This window comes from Diadema setosum, chromosome 13 (genome assembly GCF_964275005.1).
Source record: "Diadema setosum chromosome 13, eeDiaSeto1, whole genome shotgun sequence".
NCBI classification, from domain to species: Eukaryota; Metazoa; Echinodermata; class Echinoidea; order Diadematoida; family Diadematidae; genus Diadema; species Diadema setosum.
The window spans coordinates 18,744,072-18,764,736 of NC_092697.1; the positions used below are offsets into that span (position 1 = coordinate 18,744,072).

General features: G+C 38.4%; 1 protein-coding gene across 1 annotated transcript; it reads right to left on the reverse strand.

Annotated features, from left to right (window-relative positions):
* Positions 1–812: 812 nt before the first annotated feature.
* Positions 813–14,302, reverse strand: LOC140237304 (E3 ubiquitin-protein ligase TRIM23-like). Its single transcript, XM_072317242.1, has 10 exons — positions 14,141–14,302; positions 12,254–12,541; positions 6,198–6,479; positions 5,699–5,881; positions 5,281–5,496; positions 4,219–4,353; positions 3,424–3,553; positions 2,821–2,931; positions 1,740–1,864; positions 813–1,304 (listed from the first exon to the last, which is right to left on the reverse strand). The coding sequence occupies exons 1-10, from the start codon at positions 14,207–14,209 to the stop codon at positions 1,125–1,127; spliced, it is 1,719 nt and encodes a 572-aa protein (XP_072173343.1). The 5' UTR covers positions 14,210–14,302; the 3' UTR covers positions 813–1,124.
* Positions 14,303–20,665: the final 6,363 nt, after the last annotated feature.

Genomic DNA, 20,665 nt, shown 5'->3' on the forward strand with positions numbered 1-20,665 from the left:
TGTTGGAAGTTGCCATTCCAACAAGAATTGCCATCCTAACATCTTTTATGAAATGGGGCCCTGGTCTCATTAAAGAATGCTGCTTTGTCAAGAAAAGGCATTAAACATGATTCCATCTTGCCATGAGCCTGATGAGTGCCTTGGTGGCACATGTTATCTCAATACTATGCTATGTATCATGAACAGATTTCACAGCAATAATCTGAATCATCATTAAATCAACATGGGTTGAGTGTTACACTTATCAAGAAACTATCCAAGCCATAAAATGCTCAAAAAGTATGGGGAATCCTGCTTTGAGTAGGTTCCCCAATCTACCCAGCCCTCTCTAATAATCAATTGAAAATGTTTACCTTTTGCTGATAATATTGCTCCCAATACCACAGTCATTCATAAAGCTACTGTAAAAGTGGAAATTTTTGCGGTGTTGAAATTTTCGTGCATTTCGCACAACCAGAAACTAGCGCGAAAATAAAGGCATGTGAATATTTCTGCTTGCCATACGTTCCAGTAGGTTATGTCTTGATTCCGCGGAATTAAAAACATGCAAAACTCCTTTTGCACAGCTGAGCGCGAAAAATTAGTCACACGAAAATATCCCCTTTTACAATATTCCATTCAAGTTGTTTGGTGGCCCTGAGTGGTGGGGATAACTACCGATGATCTTTGCCCTCATGTATGTTTCCAGGGGCCCGTTGCATAAAAGTTACAATTATGGTAACTTTGCCATCCAATGGTAACTACCATGGCAACACTACTCAACAGCCAATCAAAATCAAGAATTCCATGGTAGTGGTAGTAGTGGTAGAGTTCATGCAAAGTCGCTGCACTTTAGATCACTTCTTGCCCTGCTGACTACATCATATCTGGTGACATCACCTGCTCCTCACTACAGCAGTCCTAATGAACATTGCATAGCTACTTTGACATAGCTCTTCGAAGATATGCTCTTGAGTTCTTGTAGTATGAAATCCTGAAGCAGACGATCAGTAAAAGCTTTCTGATAAAGCATGAAGGTTATAATGTCAGTTTCTTCACTTCAAAGAATGTGCGTTGTGGCATGTGGGTTGTCAACGCTTGAAGAGAGGAGTGCATTTACTTTGCTAGTCCAGTTTACTCTGCCATCATGCCAGGTCCATGACGCCTGCAGCTACCAACTGGGCTGACAACCACTCCAGACCATCCCACAGCCCCGCCCCACTCAAGGCATCACATGGCTGGATGAACCAACTCCGCCCACAGCACAGTTTATTGAGGCTTAGTCGATCGCTGATGGTGTCTATGTTCAGAGCATTAGCTTGATCCTGGGCAGATTGGTGAAAAAAGAAAAGAAAATGGTAAACATTTCAAGATAATACAACAAGCACAGACTAGAGAAAAAGAAGTGAACTCAAGCACTGACCACCAATAATGTTTCTTTTTTCAATCATTATGATAAATGAAAATGTGAAACACAAAACCTGTAAAGAGGGTGGACAGAAGCTTGAATGATGTAAACAGGTTGACTACAATAGCATATCTTCTTTGTCATCTTCGTTTTCTTCTCAAATAGCAAATTGTGCCTGGTTGATACTGTTTGCTCACTATTGCTAGTCATCTGGGGCAAACCATGAGGAGTCAGCATCATTCACCCTAGCAAATCTAAGAAAGCAAATCATGCACAGGAGTGTTTAGCTAAACTACATGTACAAAGAACACAGAGATTACATATGAATTATGAGGAGAAAAGAGAACAGTACCTGCTTATTTGCAAAGACCAGCAGGAGAGCATCCCTGAGTTGTTTCTCTGACATGAGAATCGCAAGCTCGTCGTACGCCTCATCCAGTCTGTCACCATCAGTGGAATCGACCACGAAAATGAGAGCTTTGGAGACAGAGGAATAATGATAATCATCATTAGTATTTTTAACACTGCCACCACAAATGTGAATGAAGAGCAAGACCAATAACTTGATTGGCAGTGATGAGGATGATAATGAGGCTGACAATATGAAAACACTCAATACATTCAAAGATTTTTAGCAATAGACTGTTTCTTTAATGTATTCATATTCTATGCACGCTTTGTGGTTCTTGACAACCAGAGAGCTTGTCGAAGGCTCTCCCTACATAGCAACAACTAAGTGAATTTCTGCTTGAAGAACTTAATTGGAGGGAGCAGGTGAATAAAATTATTTCTTACTAGGCTGTAGGAAAAGCAACACCCATAAGTTGTATTATACATTACAGAAATGGTCTGTAACTAGAGATGTGGAAGAATGGGTTAAAATGCTATGTTGTATTCTTAAGCAGTGTTATATGGGAGTTTAGTGAATAAAAGGGAATGCCACTCAGAGCACTTGCATACAGATACAAATAATAAGGGTTTTCTATGTGGGTATGTTGATCAGGAATTGCTCTAGCTTTCTGTACAGAAAATATATAAAAATCTACTTAGTCTTGTCAGTTTCCAGGCATTTTTTTTTAATAAATTGATTTCATTTCTTGCATTCCTTTGGTAGATTATCACTAATACACACAAACTACCTACCCATCACCAAGACTTTTACACCCTTGCAGTAATAATTATGAGTTTATTCATAACAGAACAACTTCTCTTCTGAATATAAACAGAACATCAAAAGGACTTTAGTCTGACTTATGTCAGCAAAAGCAGTACATATACAAACCATGATCCAACGACATTCATTGCGAGAAGAACTCAAGAGGGAGCTCAGCAATCTCTTTACCATCTCATTACAAGCGGCAAGCTTTTTTTGCTCCACATATATTAGGCATTGCTACTGTGTATTGAGATAGAACTGACTGGTAAAGACTCACCCTGTGTATTGAGATAGTAATGCTTCCACAGAGGTCTGAGCTTGGTGTCACCTCCTACATCCCAGATGGTGAAGTTAAGATTCTTGTACTCCACCGTTTCCACATTGAAACCTGTTATCACAAAGATTTTCAAGGTCAAAATGTTGATATAAACAGTGCCTTAGTGACATATCTAAGAAAGTACACTTTGTGAATACTACAGATCCCTATCTAGAGTCACACAAGAACAAAATGTTATCTCACACAAGACAAGTGTAGAAATAACTGTGAGCATGGACACTAACAATCATTTGCAATGAGTACATACATCACTATCTGCAACATTATGTGTGCCATCATAAAGAAGACTGATTCCACATTGCAATCATGAATACTGAACCACACCAGTAATCACTATCAGTCGACTAAACTACATAAAAGAGCAAGCTATTCTTATATACATCTTTTGATAAATCAATAACTACATAGCTCATAACTTTAGAAAAAATTCCTAGAGATTCTCAGAGAAATGGGAATATCTGAGGCATCAGACGTGGAAACAGTGTCCACACAAATGTAGCAATGTATTGGATGTAAGGAAGGAATAATTGGACTGAAGCTCACCAATTGTTCGAATAGTTTGAATGAACTCATTTTGCTTCAGCTTGAAGAGAATGGTGGTTTTGCCAGCATTATCCAGTCCTAAAACAACCACTCTCATCTCCATCTTGGGTCCAATGTGCACTCGATTGTCCTGTTGGAGAATGCAATACAGATTTCCTTTAACAATAAAATCTTCATCACAAAATCTCACACTGCATCTCATATAGGCTTCTCACCACCAAACATGATGACTTGAGGAATGTACATACAAAAAGGAGCATGAAATATTTATCATAGTCCCTCTAAGTGTGAAAATTTAATACATTCAGCAAAGCAATATCAGATACTGGTAATACTTGGGCATGTAGGAATAATGCAAGGAACATCTCAATTCCTGATTGGCAGTTTGATTGACACTTTAGTGCATGCCATTTCAAAGCGCATGGTTCTCTACAGCTGAGGTAGATCCTGTCCATAGCATATCAATCAAAGACACTTAACCTTTTATGTGCCAAGGCACTTTGCTGAACTTGCTAAGCTCAATGAAAACTTGACCTAGTTGTAAAGTTAGCAAGCCCATTAAGGTGTTTCAATGTTCTTCAGTTCAACAGGAAGGCCATGGTGACACAATAGGGATGAGGGGGATCAGGTAATCTCTATCCACTGATATTCACTTTCAAGTCATCTTTTGATAAGCAGTCAACAAACTAAGCACATTAAGGTTGAAGACACAAGATATCTAATGGTATGACATTTTGACTCAACGGTACCCATCAATCTATGGCCTCAAGATAGAGTGATAATAAAGGTTCCGACCTTCGTAAATGTCACTGGTATAGTGGCATCAAGTTGAATGTGTTCAGTGACCTCTGTGAATTGTTGTTGGTGGGACTGTAGAGAGTCTTGGAGTGATGTCACTTCTTGTTTGGACAGTAGCAGCTTGGCATCATCCTACAAATCAAAGATTTACAGTCAAGTTGGCTTTAGTCATGTCTCAATATAATTTTGCATTTTGTGGTGACTATATGTGGTGTTTCTATGTTTTTGTCTTCATTGCATTTATTCACACAAATGATGTTACAATGATTTCTATGTACTGCTTAAAGGTCTACTTAACAGGTATACTCTTTGTTTGTCATTTCATCACATTTCCAGCTTCAAAAAAAAAAAATGTAACTCAAGTGGCTACCTGCAATTTTGATGGTGTAACCAACCAGACAGCATATTGACCACACAAAAATTTGACTTGAATATAACCATAACTCAATGCATATCACCTTGTGAGTTTATGCTGACCTATAGATCTGGGTGAAACATCTACTGGAGCACCACCTATATATTGCCACATATTTTGCATTGGGAACACATAAATCCATTATGTAAAAATGTACGTCATCGTCCCACAGCACTATTGGCCGTAGTGGAGCTACCACAAGCCATATATTTAGTGAGTCTAATTTTTCACATACTAGGACGTCACAACAATTTCACAAGTGTTTAAATTTGCGATAGTGGAGTACAGTAATTAATGTAGAAATGTATGAGTGCCCATCACATTTATGTCAGAATCATGGTTAATATTTGTTTGTGTTATTGAATTCGCGAATAGCACCCGACTCGCACAAATTCTTGAAAATAAGAGCCCTATAAAATAGCTTACACATACAGTACCAGGCCTCAAAGATCATCAAATTTGGGTCAAGGCCACTTTTTTTGAGAGAGCACAAATACACTCACAAGGGCGCAAGTGAGTAACAAAGTGCTGTGGCGGGGAATGGTTTGATTTCGAAAGGGGCATTCCAGCCAGTAGGAGGGGCATGGCAGCAAATTGCCAATGGCTGTTGGATATTTCAAGCGCTGCAGTACTTTATTTCTTACTCTGTTGAGGATGCCCTCACAGTCGTAGCTGATGGAAGTGATGCTGGACATCATCAGAGCAAAATGTTCCTGCTGCTGTCTGAGAAGGTGGAGACGTTCCCTGATGTGAGTGTCCAAGACACTGGCAGCAACCTCCTCCTGCCGCTGCAGAGTCTCATGAAGCTCCTCAAAGTAGGTCCGCACCTTGGCCCTAGCCATTTCTGCTGTCCCTGGAACCTAAGGTGGACATCAGGAGTAACTGGGTCAGTCTCTGATATTGACATCTTATATTAGTTTGAAAGAGTTTGCAATCTGTATCATAACTTGCATGTACATGAAATGCTAGAAGATACACTTGCAAAAAACTGCTTTAATGATACCAGGTCAGAAGTACTACAAATGCACTGAAATAAAAACATGGCTTTGGATAGACACTTACATGCCTTGGCTCCGCAACACCATCTAGATCCTCCACAATGCCAACACCACCTTCTATCTGCTGAATGATGTCGCTCAGTCTGCGAGCAGACTCTGATATCTCCTCACTGAACACCCGGACCTGCTGGACTACCCCCATCACCATACCTCTTGTGGTGTCTGCTTCCTGCTCCAGTAATGTGTGCTGAAATAAATAAGAAATTACTTCATTAAACAAACCAATCACCATAATATGCCAGTACAACATATGTCACTCACAACTGATCACCAGGGTATACAATGTAGGACAGAATGCAAAATTATCACATCTCACTACAGCAAAGAAACAAACATAAGTCTTTTTACCAAATCCACCAGGCGAGCTAAAATGTAGTTATCCGAGGAACGTATCAATCAGATTTAAGTTCATCATCCAAAGTTTATTACCTAGATGAAAGTTAAGTAAAACATGCAATGAGTCTTGACTTCATTGCTGTACTGCTGCTCCTACTAGCTCTCACCTTGTGCCCTCGGTGACTACCGTAGTCCTTGCAGACAAAACACATGAGGGGTGTTGCCCGGCAGTCTGTCTCCAGACAAGCAAACTCTATGATATGAGGGCTATGCTCGGGACAGATGGACTTCTCTTTGGGCTTCTCGGAAAGAGGAACCTGCCTGTGTTTAGCTAGAGTGCGGGTGGCATGGGTAGACTGGGCACAGGGACGGCATAGGTTGGTGCTGCACACGGTGCAGTAGATTTCTGCTTGGTGGTGTTCATTCTCGTCACAGGGAACTCCACAGACCTGGGCTCGGACAAGAGATTGAACCTAGAACCTTAAGCATGCACTCACAGAGGGTCAATGTAGCAGCAATCAATTCAAAGGCATGTGTGAAATATTTCTGTGTAAAAAGCAATTTATCTCATATTTCATGCCTCTGTTTGTAACATTACTGTAAAATGATGTTGGTTATTGATGCATGACATTACAGTCCATGCATTCCGTCTTCTGTAACATTACATTTCTGCATTTAAATCAGGTACCGGTACTTAATAACAATTCTTGGTGTCCCATTCACATCTAACACAGTGTACTCCTGTTATAACGAACACGGTTATGACGAAATTCCGGATACAACGAAGTAAAACTTAGGGCCCCAAATTATCATCTAGATATTGTTGAGATATAACACAATTTTGATAGATAAGGTAACGAAAGAAAACTGCCTGTCCCAAGGACTTTGTTATAATAGAAGTCACCCATAGAATAGCCCGACCAACAGTCGAGGCATGCACCTTCAAAGTGGGGAACCACAACACAACTACAAAACTTATGAAAATTTATATGTTTCTTATTTTAAAAAATGTATACGTTACTCACGTTAAGTGCGTGCTTGTATTACAGAAGGTTCATAAGTCCATAGAGAGCCCTTGTGATAAGTCCATGGAACAAAAAAAATGACACTTTCTGGCGCAATCCCTGACCGTCGGGGTTCATCGTTGCAGTATTCAAAATGGCGCGTTGACCACTCAGCAAATTATGCGTGCGCGTGCGTGGCTAGAAGTGCAGCGATCTATTGCGTGCATGCGCTCTTTGGTAGCAGCACGGTCGACAGCGTGACCTTTAAAAGTGCATTTAGATCGCGCGAACTGCCGACTATAAGATGTACCGTTCGCACATGCTGCATAAATCTTCATTTTCAGTAAGTTGTGAAATTCATGTGTATGTCAATATCGATAACATAGATATGTAGTGTCATTAATGAAGATTACATTTAATGAGTTTGAGGTGACAAAAAATGATGTAAAGGCCCGGTCCCACTGCACTTACGGATGCAAAGAGGATGTAAAACGTAAAAAAAAAATCTTGCCATCCGTTGGAAAACGCTACGCATCCGCTGTGTACTCATCGCATACATGTTTCGTACGCTTTATCCATCGAGCATCCGTCCACTGCGATTTCATCTGCGCAAAAAGTTTTAAGCTGCTTAAAACTTTTAGAACGGATGAACTTTCCGCCGTGTACGATGTAAATCCGCGACATACGAGCAACAAACGTTGTATGTCCGTTATCATCCCTTAACCCTATTCTAACTGGGGGGGGGGGGGGGGGGGTCAAATTGACCCCCCCCCCCCCCCCCGACGTTTCACGCCACGATTCCGCAACGCGCGAAGATTTTGCCGCGTCGTTTCATGACTTTTTTCATTGAAGTCTCCCGCATATTTTGAGACCAAATTTGCGATGTCCGGGTACACCGTTCTGAAGTTATGCAATGTTTTGCATATGCATGTCAACCCAAAAACCGCTCAAATTCATGATTTTGTGTGCAAATCCAATGGAAACTGTGTTTTTTTGTTTAATTGATATAAATTAGATTATTTCAACTTTTAAATATTGAAATAAATCAATTCTAATGTAGATAAGCTTGAAAAAGTGCCTCCAACAAATTTTGGCAAAAAAACAATAGAAAACAATAGATCGAAAAAACAATAAAATACATAAGAAATTAACAAAACAATAAAAAACAAAAGAAAATGATTTTGATTGCGCTATTTTTTTACAAGAAAATTGTTTGATGTGTCTTGAGGAACTCTTACACAAAAATTTAATAATCCTTCAGTCTTTTTGATGGAGTTATAGGTGAAAATATGATTTCATGCGTTAATTTGCATAATTAATTTATTAAAAAATATGAAATCAACATTTTTCTATTGTATGACCATGTAATCTTGTAGTTGACATCCGGCTCTATGTTCAGGCAAAATTTTGCGGTGATCGCGCGATCGGCGGCCGAGATCTGAAGGGGGGGTCAAATTGACCCCCCCCAGTAAAAACTTGGTCTCAAATAGCCCAGTTAGAATAGGGTTAAACGTCCACTGTATCCTCTCTGCATCCTCTGGGCATCCTCGCAACTCACATCCGCTGCAGCTGAAAACGGAAAGAGGGAGGAAAGATATGGTACATAAAAAGTGGGGGTTCATGTGCTACTTTTTGTGCTGGCAGCACCCCCATATGATAGAAATCATCCTCGGACCCCAAAATCTGGTCAGGAACCTATCATGGGTGCCCTGATTAGACGAGGTTCATGAATGTCATGCTGTACAGTCAAAACCCATGTCATTTTCACAAAACTTCACCAAATTGTAGAAGAAGGCTTACTAATTCCAGAAAAACAATAAGAAGTGGGAGTTCATGTGCCAGTTTTTGTGCTGTCAGCACCCCCATATGATAGAAATCATCCTCGGACCCCAAAATCTGGTCAGGAACCTATCGTGGATGCCCTGATTAGATGGGGTTCATGAATGTCATGCTGTACATTCAAAACCCATGTCATTTTTACGAAACTTTATCAAATTGTAGAAGAAGGGTTACTTAATGCAGAACAATTGTAACAAGAGACCCGCGGGTCTAGCGCTCACCTGAGTATCGCAAGTTCACCTTTCATGCAGTCACTAATCTAAATTATTCACAGCTCTACTAAAATTTGACCAGGCATTCTCAAGTAGAAGATGAAAATGTACAATAAGGGCCCAAATTTTTAAAGATTCCTTCATTTGGGGGGATTGGGGCCCCCTGGGGCCCTCTGGGTGGGGCATGGTGCCCATTTTGATAAATTGAGATCCTGACCCCCTAGGGATGCTACCTGCCAAGTTTGACAAATATCCATCATGAGGTTTTCAGGAAGAAGATGAAAATGTACAATTCAGGCCCCCATTTGCACCTTCCCAACCCCCCCCCCCCCCCCCCCCCGCCCCCAAGAGGGGCACCCCTGGATCTGCTATGAACAAACTTGAAACTAGTCATTAATGTACTCACTCATAGTATTATCTCAGCTCTATAACTTCTGATTCTAGAGAAGATTTTTAAAGATTCCTTCATTTTGGGAGGTTTGGGCCCCCCTGGGGGCCCCATGGGTGGGGCATGGTGCCCATTTTAAGAAATTGAGATCCTTACCCCCTAGGGATGCTACCTGCCAAGTTTGGTGAAAATGGGTCATGGGGTTCTCAAGAAGAAAATGAAAATGTACAATGTAGGCCCCATTAGGACCCCTCCCCACCCCCCTCCCCTGGGTCCCAAGGGGGGCACCCCTGATTCTGCCATGAACAAACTTGAAACTACAGTCATCAATGTACTAACTCATAGTATTGACTTAGCTCTATCACTTCTGGTTCTAGAGAAGAAGATTTTTACAGATTCCTAAATTTTGGGGGGTTTGGGCCCCCCTGGGGGCCCCCTGGGTGGGGGGGCATGGTGCCCATTTTAAGAAATTGAGTTCCTAACCCCCTAGGGATGCTACCTGCCAAGTTTGATGAAAATCGGTCTTGGGGTTTTCAAGAAGAAGATGAAAATGTAAAGTTTACGCACGACGCACGACGGACGTCGGACGAAGGGCGATCGCAATAGCTCACTTGAGCCTTTGGCTCAGGTGAGCTAAAAATGGGGGGGTTCATGTGCTCGTTTTAGTGCTAGCAGAGCCTCCTTGCGACAGAAATCATCGTAAGACCCCCAAATCTGGCCAGGAACCAATGCATGGATGTATCCTGCTAGGATGCATGAATCTCATGCGGCTCACTCAAAACCTCATTTTTTTCCAAAAAAACAAGCAAAAAACGTGTCATAATTGCAGTGATATGGTGAAAAAAATATCCTGAAAGGAAGATCCATGTGCGTTTTTGTTATCATTTCCCTTACACAGCCATAATGATACTATGTGGACACAAGCGGAAAACTCCACATTGACATGCTTGTTTGTTTTACCCACTTGCTGTAACCATGTGCAGAAAGTGATAATGGAGGAAGAAGAATAAATATAAGGAAATGGGAGTGTTGGCATCAGTCTGACGGTCCTCCTTGAAAGGAAAAACAAATCTTAATATAATGACGTTGATTGTAATGAGATTGCATGTGTTGGTTGTTGCAGTGGTTGGTAAAGTGCGTGTTGTAAACTATGGAGATGTACCTTGAGTACCCCCCTCCCCCGAAAAAAACCCAAAAATTCTTTGATTCTCCTTTTGTTACACCAGATTTGGTAATCAAAAACTAATATGTGAATGGTGAAAGTGATAAATACTTGTTTGATAATTCTTTTGTGACCTTGTATTTTGTAACCAGAAATTAAAAAAACAAACAATATTTTGTATTAGTAATGACAAGTTTAGATCTAATTTAGATTTTAACAGAGATACTCAGATTGTTTTAGTTGTTAGACCTAAAGATAAAATGTGTGTCATAATTATGTTTGTTTTGTTGTTGTTGTTTTTAACACCTAGTCTAGTAGACTAGTAGTCCCCGACTATAGGGCATATAGGCCCTAGGTACCTTAGCACTCGACTTGACCATGTTGATGAACAGATAATGAACTGCATGTCACAAAACAGATCTATGAATTGAAAATGGAAACAGCTCAGTTCCACTTCCAAGCTTCCCGAATCCGTCGATCAGTGTTGTGCTCGGACCGCTGAACTTTGCGTAGTACGTACAGATATTATCGCATACAGTCAGCACGCGAGCCGAGCGAGGCCGACCAGCGTTCCGCAGTGGGGAGCTGTCGGGTATCCGTACGTACCACACTCTAGCTCGATCTACTAGCAGCTGCTCAGCTCAGCTAGCTCAGCTCATCACTCGTGCGTGTGCTTCTACGCTCTTTGTTACGTCACTGCCAACCTGCGCAGCTAGGATGCGCACAAATTCAACTGAGGAATGTCCTTAAAGGGAAGATAAACCCCAAGAGCAATGTGGATTGAGTGAAAGCAGCAACATTAGTAGAACACATCAGTGAAAGTTTGAGGAAAATCGGACAATGAATGCAAAAGTTATGAATTTTTAAAGTTTTGGTGTTGGAACCGCTGGATGAGGAGACTACTAGAGGATATGACGTATGAGTGGACAACAATACAAAGAAAATATAAAGGAAATTCAACAAAAATTCACTTTTCTAGAATCATGAAAGAGCAATGGACCAACCTCTTTCAGAAAGCAGGGGGAATAATTGCTACCCTTAACATATGTCAATATCAAGTTGATGGAATTTGTAATTTTCATGAAAAATGGATTTTTGTAGAATTTTCTTTATATTTTCTTTGTATTGTTGTCCACTCATACGTCATAACCTCTAGTAGTCTCCTCATCCAGCGGTTCCAACACCAAAACTTTAAAAATTCATAACTTTTGCATCGATTGTCCGATTTTCTTCAAACTTTCACTGATGTGTTCTACTAATGTTGCTGCTTTCACTCAATCCACATTGCTCTTGGGGTTTATCTTCCCTTTAAGTATCAAAACTCAAAGCGATCGCAATGCGATCACTGAGCTCTCTCTGTGTTGTGGGTCATGACGGTACAGCCCTGTCGCTACTTATACAGCGACTGGGCTGTGTAGAGTTACCCGTAGAAGAGCTGTCATACATACCACATGGCATTTAATTACAGGAGAATATTTGGCTTACTTAAGTTACTATAGTATAGATGCATATGAAGCAAAACCTTCACAATTGTAAACCCTTTGTTTGGATCCTGCATATCATGAATGATTGCTGAATGAAGGCATGTCAGTGCATTATGTTACTCAGTGCATCCTACCACTTTATTCTCATCAGTCTTGCTGCTGTCTGAATACACCAGACTGCTGTCTTTGGATGTCTGCAGTCTCTCCAACAGTTCAAGGAGAGCAAAGTTCTTTTTCAGTCCCCACACTCCAGAGTCCGTCAGTTCAGTAGGCTGGCGGTCAAATGGACAGAGGACTGCACGACCTTGAAGGGTTAAACGAGACAAGCATTCATGGCAGAGGGTGTGGCCACACAGAAGGAGGCGGGGCACCTTGTCGCCTTGGAGACTGAAAATGTCTTCACAAACACGGCATTCCAGAACCTAAAAACAAGGAATCGTGAAAGAATCAGATATCGCATAAAGCACAAACACACACATACATAAAGACAACTCCTGCACACAAAAAAAGTAAAAGTTAGAAAGGAATGTAATTCCATTCATAAAATATCATGCCTTAACAAAAAGGGTCTCACATAAAATCTGTTATAAAATTTATAGATCTTTGACTCCCCCTGTACCAGAACATGATGATCCAGACATTTTGAAGAGGAAACACAGCATGGAGTGATGGACCTGGTGGACAATTGGATTTGAATACATTTTAAGGTGAACATGCACAGTCAATTTTAACGTGACTGCGTTCACTTGATTCAGTTTTCATTTACCGCGTAACTTACTGGTCATGCTGGCACAGTAGGTAAAACTTTAACTGCGAAACTAGGTTCTACTGATAATTAATGGTACTACTGACCTCTAACGTTAGTATAGTAGCCCTACTACATATCGACCACCCTTTTTGAAACCGACCGCGTATATATTGGCGCACAGAACGCTTAGTACGCACTTCACTGCGCGCAGACCACATAAAAATGGATTGGCTTTGACCGTTGATGAGGATGGTGTGGGAAAACGCGAAAATTCACTGTTCATTAATGGTTTTAATCAAGGACAAAATTTGGAATGAATATTTTCACCCAATCGTAATGTAATGTCTATGGAAGTTTCTAAAAAGCTTCGTACAACACGGTGTTCAATACAACTCGGTTTGCGTGCATTGTCAATGCAAAAACAGCGGTCGATCTCAATAAGGAGCTTTACCGCGGGGAGCTGAAACAAGGCCACGCAAGTTCGACGGCGATATTTTTGCACTGAAACTTCGAATCGAAAAGGGAACAACGGCATTTGATAATGCTGGATTTTCTCAATCACGTAGGTCAAGTTTTTTATGTGAATTTCAGTGTTAAATATTCTCATCAAGCAAATAAACATTAGGCGGTCGATGAGTAGTAGGTCCAACCATATCAGATCAGTTAATGCAGTACCGGTACCTGCTCTTTACAGCATTCATGGAATTTAGCAGTCAGCAGCTCACAGCCAGCAGCTCACAGCCAGCTCCCAAAGCACCCGCATTTGTATGGACTAGATCTATATAGGAGCCTAGTGCCTACTTTTCCTGCCTGACTGAGCTGAGCGGCAGCGGTGTAGAAAAGTCTGTAACGCTCGCGCTCGTGTTAGATCTTTATCAGTGTTTTATGTTACTTTATAGACTATAAACACGATAAACATAAACACGTCTCACGTAATCTAGACATAGTGTTCTACGACCGCGACCATGACCAGCCAGGCGAGGTGGTGGTAGCCAACTCAGCTCAGGGAGCCGGGGGCATGTCATGAAGCATTTTGTCTGACAAATTGGGGCACAAATTGGTCGGTCAAATTTGCTCTTAGCAAATCAGACGCAAGGATTTCAGTGGTTTATAACAGTTTATCAGAAAAATACCTGACCAAAACGCTTCATGAAATGCCCTCAGCTACAGCTCAGGTGATCTCAGCTCATAATCCAGTAGGCCCTGGCTAGACAGTCTACGGACATGAGCCGAGCTTTTATAGATTGAATCGACAAGGACGACATTGACTTACGTTGGAATTTTTCTGTTTTGGACGTGCTCCAGACAAACGTCTCAGAAGGCTAACATCTGCTGAAGCCATATCTTCGCTTTTTCAGTGATTTTTCTACCAAAGCAGAGGTCTTACATGGTGTTAAAAGCACCAAGATCCCGAGGTATACGATGACAGCATCAACCCTTCCAACTGTATTCATGATAGGCCAACACCGTATACCGCATGAAACCACTACTAGTATACGAAAGGTACACTACACACGCGTACGCACACATAACATAACATCTTTATTTACATCGTGGATGTAGACTTTCGTAGCGCGAGCGGGCGGCGCGCGAGCGCGCGTCTCTTTTGCCCAGCACCTAAGCACACAATCGATCACATACCATGGAGCTACCAATTTAGCTCCATGATTAGACTAAAAATTGCGGAGGTTTTACTCTATATACATGTATAACATAAGGGTGAGAAAGTTGATGATGTAACAAATCATCGCCCAATTTCTGTATTGCCATTGTTTTCTAAGATTTTTGAGAATGTCTTTATGATAAATCATATATGGGTTTTTTTTTTTCTTCGTGCAATATTCTCTCAGATATGAAAGGGTACTCCGCTTCTATGGCTCTTCTTGATTTTGTTCACAAAGTTTCCTTAGCTTAAGGTAACAAATAATATTTCATTGGATTTAGATCATTCGATTTTGTTTAGTAAATCATATGACTATGGAATACGCGGAAATTCATGGCATTCATTTGAGATTTATTTATCTAATCTATATCAGTTTGTATATTGACAATCACTGTTCTTTATATAAACCTGTTATTTGCCGAGTGCCTCAAGGTTCCGTATTGGGGCCTTTACTATTTTTAATTTACAATTGTGATTCATCTCAGTCCATTGAGAGCAGTGCTTTAAAAATGTTCGACTTATCATATTAAAATGCGTATGTGTAGGTTAGTTGTATCAGAGAACATCCTACCTTATAAGATTTTCGTTATAAAGCCTAAAATATATGAAGATATATTTTCCCCACTAACAATAAGCTAATAAGATTTGAATTGAATTGAATTGAGTTGAACTGAATCTAATTCTGGTTACTAAGTAATTAAGTTCAATTCAATTCAATTCATTTATTTCACTCTCATTTTCTTTCCAACAAAACATAACACAAGGTAAATCAGAAAATCCATCATAAGCATATATACAGTACATAGTGCGAAGGATTAACGATATACAACAAACTAATAGAGATGAATCATGTTCATACTTACGGGAAAATACAAAGTTATATTTTGAGGAGAAAAAAGAGAACTGAGAGGTCCACTAAAAAGCAGTGCTTGTAAATTGTGGACCACTCAAGAATTTCTTCCAAAAATACTTACTTCACATACAATTACAAATACATTACACAAAAACGATTTAGACAAAATGGAACAAACAACAGAGACACAACAACATGACATGACTAAACTAAGGAGATAAAATTGAACGGAATAGGAGAAAAACAAAATTAAAGGAAGAAAGGGAAAGGAAGAAAGAGAGAGAGAGAGAGAGAGAAATGAGAGAGAGAGAGAGAGAGAGAGAGAGAGAGGGGGGGTGGGGCAGGAGAAGGAGGGAGAGAAAACAGAGAGAATGCCCACACGCTGAACAAGAGAAACGAAAGAGAGTTGATGAGGTGCTTCGAACAGCTGGTGACTGCACGCAGCTGTGTAAAAATTATGCAAATAACATGCCGTATTTCATTGCCTAGTAATGCCGTTTTTCACTGCGTGAATTCAATAACCGATGATGACCATCATGTTTGCTGTAACCTGTATAGGTAATGAAAATAGATATCTCAGCTAGATTTTAACAAAAAAGATTTCAAATTACGCTTTAAAATGTATAACGATGAAGAAATTTTTATTTCAGGACTTAATGAATTCCAAAATTTAGGGCCGATGTATATTACAAATGTGTTCTGAGCTAATAAGTTCTCAAAAGGGGTAAGTGAAACTCATTAGACCTCCTAGTAGGATAATCATGAAAAGATTGATTTCGTGGAAACATTGAATTAAAAATATTGGGAAGAGCATTTGTGTTATAATTGAACATGAACTGACCCAGTTGAAAAAGAAACAAATCTTTAATTTCTTGAATCTTATATTCAATTAACAATAAATCTGAATGAGAACGTGGCGAAACCCCACAAATAATACGAAGTACTTTCTTTTGCAATGATAATAATAGTTTATGTAATAAAGTTTGATGGGCGCTACCCCATGCTAAAATTCCATAATTAAGATAAGGTAATATTAAAGAAAAATACAACGTTAACAAAGACGACGATGGAAAGTGAAACTGAAGTCTGCTGATAATACCAATATTTCGTGAAATTATTTTACTTATGTTGATAATATGAGGCCTCCACGAAAGTTTATCATCCACAGTAATACCAAGAAATTTTATGTGGGATACACACTCTAATTGAGTACCATCAAAAATAAGATCTGTGCTAAATGTTTCTATGGATTATTAAAAAGCATATACTTAGTTTTCTGAAGATTAAGTGATAATTTATTAGCTCTTATCCACTGAGTCACTTTTTTCAATTCAGAGTTGACGGTGTCAATTAAAGTAACTGGGTCTTGATGGGAAAAGAAAACATTTGAGTCATCAGGAAAAAGTATAAATGAGAGTGTGTCAGATGACTGCAAAAATCATTGATGTAAACAATAAAAAGTAAAGGACCTAATATACTACTCTGAGGGACGCCACATTTAATAAATTTGAAACTTGAGTTATTCTCGTTCAGAGATACATATTGTTTTCGGTTTTGCAGGTAACTCCTGAACCACTCCAAGGCCTTCTCCCTTATGCCATAATGTGACAATTTATGAAAAAAAAAATGTCATGGTTAATTGTATCGAAGGCCTTGGAGGAGTCCAGGAAGATACCAACAAGATGTGAATGATTATCTATTGTATGCGCGGCATTATCAATAAACTTTAATAGAACGTGAATAGTGCTGTGTTTCCGACGAAACCCAAACTGAGAGTTTACAAAAACATTATGAAAGTTAAGAAAATTAATTGTTCTTTTGAATATTGATTTTTCTAAAATTTTAGATAAGGATGAAAGTAAAGAAATGGGTCTATCGCTTACATCAAGACCATCTCCTTTTTTTAAATAAAGGGACAACCTTAGCAATATTCATTTGATCAGGAAAAACACCATATAACATAGACTTATTGAAAATATGTACAAGTGGGTCCACAATTGAAGATATAGTACCCTTTAAATTAAATTACTTATGTCATCATAACCCGCACTGCGTTTGTTATTCATTCCAGTAACAAGAAATATCCACTATTTCACGTTTCGTAGTTGGAGCGAAAAAAATAGAACTAGAATTAGATTCACCTAAAAAATTTGAAAAATGTGTATTAGACGGTGGTACTTCTTTCGCCAAATTCTCTCCAATCATTGAAAAATAAGAATTAAAAATATTTGCCATATCACCAGAATCTTCAAAAATTTTATCAAATCGAATTTTTGTAATACTTAATTTCTTTTTTGATACATTCATGGCCTGTTTCAATACCTTCCATGTATTCTTCATATCATGTTTATATTTTTCTAACTGAATCGCATAATATATCCTCTTTTCACATCGTATAACTTTTAAAACACTTATAAAACATTTTCATACTATGTATATTTCCTTTTTGACTCTTCAGTTTTTTTCATTTTAAAACTATAATATAACCTATTTTTCCTATTCACAGAACGCAAAAGGGATTTAGAAATCCATGGAAGCTTAGGGAATGCTTTATAATTAACTAACTTATCTTATATTTGGGGAACATATTCATCTAAATTTCTATTAATTATCTCTGAAAAATTATCACATGATACATTAACAGCATCATTGTCACAAACACCAGACCAATCACCTCTTTCTAAGCTGGCACCAAGGCTAGCTAAATTTTCTGCTGTTAAAGGAACATGAAACTTATTAACCGCATGATTAAACCAAGCCATAACTGGGAAATGATCAGTCATATCGGATAAAATTATAGAAGAATCTAAAAGTTGTAATAAATTACCAAAAATATTAAAATATCAAAAACCAAAAAAGAATATTAAAAACCAAATCCATAATAAACCATATCTCTAAACAGTTTAGTCTAGAAACATTTTTATCTTAACTATTGTTTTCATTTTGTATATTATCTAACAATACTTAACACTGATTGTATAGATTCAAATTTTAACATTGGTTGTTTCTATCCCTAACTCACATTTCAGAACTATTTTGAAGCACTAAAGCTGAGTTAAGTTAGTTTCATCTGCAATATGCCTTTAACACTTTTTGCCGACGACACAGCGTGTTCATGAGTATTGTCAAATACTAGTAGTGATATAACAATATTGAAGGTCCTGTTCACCTTTGGGAACAGTGATTTAAAAATTTTTCAAGATATGACATTTGATGCATTATGTGTAGGTCTGTTGTACCACAAAACATCCTATCATATAAAATTTTCGCGATAAAGACTAAGGATCTGAATTTTTCTCAATAAATTGTAGACGGTTTAGTCTGGAAGCATTTTTATTATATCTATTGTTCACATTTTGTATACAGTTGTATTTAACAATACTTAACATCGATTTCACTCATTTAGATTTTTACAGTGGTTGTTTCTATCCCTAACTCACATTTTAGAACTATTTTAAAGCACTAATGCTGGGTTTTTGTTTCATCTGCAAATGGTAAATTATGCATAGAGACACTACGGTAGTGATATGCGCTATATAAGCACCGTATATATATATATATATATATATATATATATAGTCTGTTGAGAATGAGAAGGGCGTTAAGTTGTCTCGAACACTATGGGTTTAGTGGCAACTTAACGCCCTTACTGCAACTTAACGCCCTTATCATTCTCAACCGACGATATTTGTCCCATTATATATATATATTTAACTGATTCCTTTAATGAGGAATTGAGAAAATTGAATAAACGGTTGGTTAATAATAGATTGGTTTTGAATAGTAAAAAAAAAAAAAAAAAATCACCGAAGCATATGCTATTCACTAACAAAAAGCTAAATATTGATAGTATAACCATTAATTTTGATATTCATATATCACATGCTGTTTCTATAAAGTTTTTAGGTGTATAATTTATATTGATCATAAAATAACATGGCGAAAACACGTTAGTGCAACCGCGATGCAAAATGTGTTCATATGCTGGATCGTCTTAGACATTTTCATAAAAGCATTTTGATTATGATATATATGCTCTGATATTTTCTCATATTAATTACTGCAACGTAGATTGGTCTAATTGTTCTGATTGTGTCATGAAAAAGTTATTTGCATTACAAAAAAGGGAGTTCGATTAATTTCGAATGTCCCGTTTAATGCCCATAGCATACATTGCCAATTTTCAGTGAACAACAATTATCAAACGTATTTTATGAAATTAATATGTGGAACACGGCCAGGTTTATGTACTTGTGTTCCACAGGTTTACTTTAACCTGTAATTATGTTAGGAAAGTTTAAGTTAACTAATATTATTCATGATTATCAATATACGCGAAACTGCCGTCATGTCACCTTCCTTTCGTCCGAACAAACGCTTATAGAAACACTATTTTTTTAAAGGTCCATAATGCATAATGGTTTACCGCTCGTTCTTTAAACAAGCCTGGATATATAGGTCATCTTATGACTTTGTATTCTTCCCGTTACTGATTATTGATTTTGTTTGAATGTTACTTTCGTAATGTTATCTATACTTCCTATGTTCGTACGGATGTGTTTGTGTTTTGTGTCCTTCTTAATGTGTTATTTTGTACTTCTGGGGTTAACGTGTCATTAGACTTTAACGTTCTCTTTGTTGATCTCCATTCACATGAATTAATCTGTTCTTTCAGTTTGTAGTTGTATGTGTCTTTGTATCTTTATGTATTTTAAGATGAATGAAATAAACTGAACTGAATATCCACTTTGACTGCGGTTCACATTCGCAGATATCGCCGTCGATCACGCATCACGCACTCATGGACTCACACCAGTGACACACACACACATTCAGATCTATTCTCCAGTCGTTTTTAGTAATACTTGACGGTGCAGCTGTTATTTCCATTTCGTTTATATTACTTTTTTTTTTGATTGAGATCTGCCACAGAGATGACAAAACGACTGTATTATTATAGAATAATTCATTTCTGTTTATCACTGAAACGGAAACACACCTGTCTCTTAGTCGTATGGAATGTAGTGCATTTCTATCTGCCACTGAAAAGGCAACACGTCTTTCTCTTGTGAAATACAATATTACTATAGATTTGTTATTAAGATGGCTGTCTCTAATGGAATGTACTTTTCTGTCATTATGAGATGGCAGCAATGTATTTCTAAATGTTATTCAGATGGCAACCCGGCTATCTCTGATGCAATATGTATACTTATCTGTCATTATGCAATGATAACATGGCTGTCTCTCATGAAATACAATGCGTAAGATGATATGGCAAC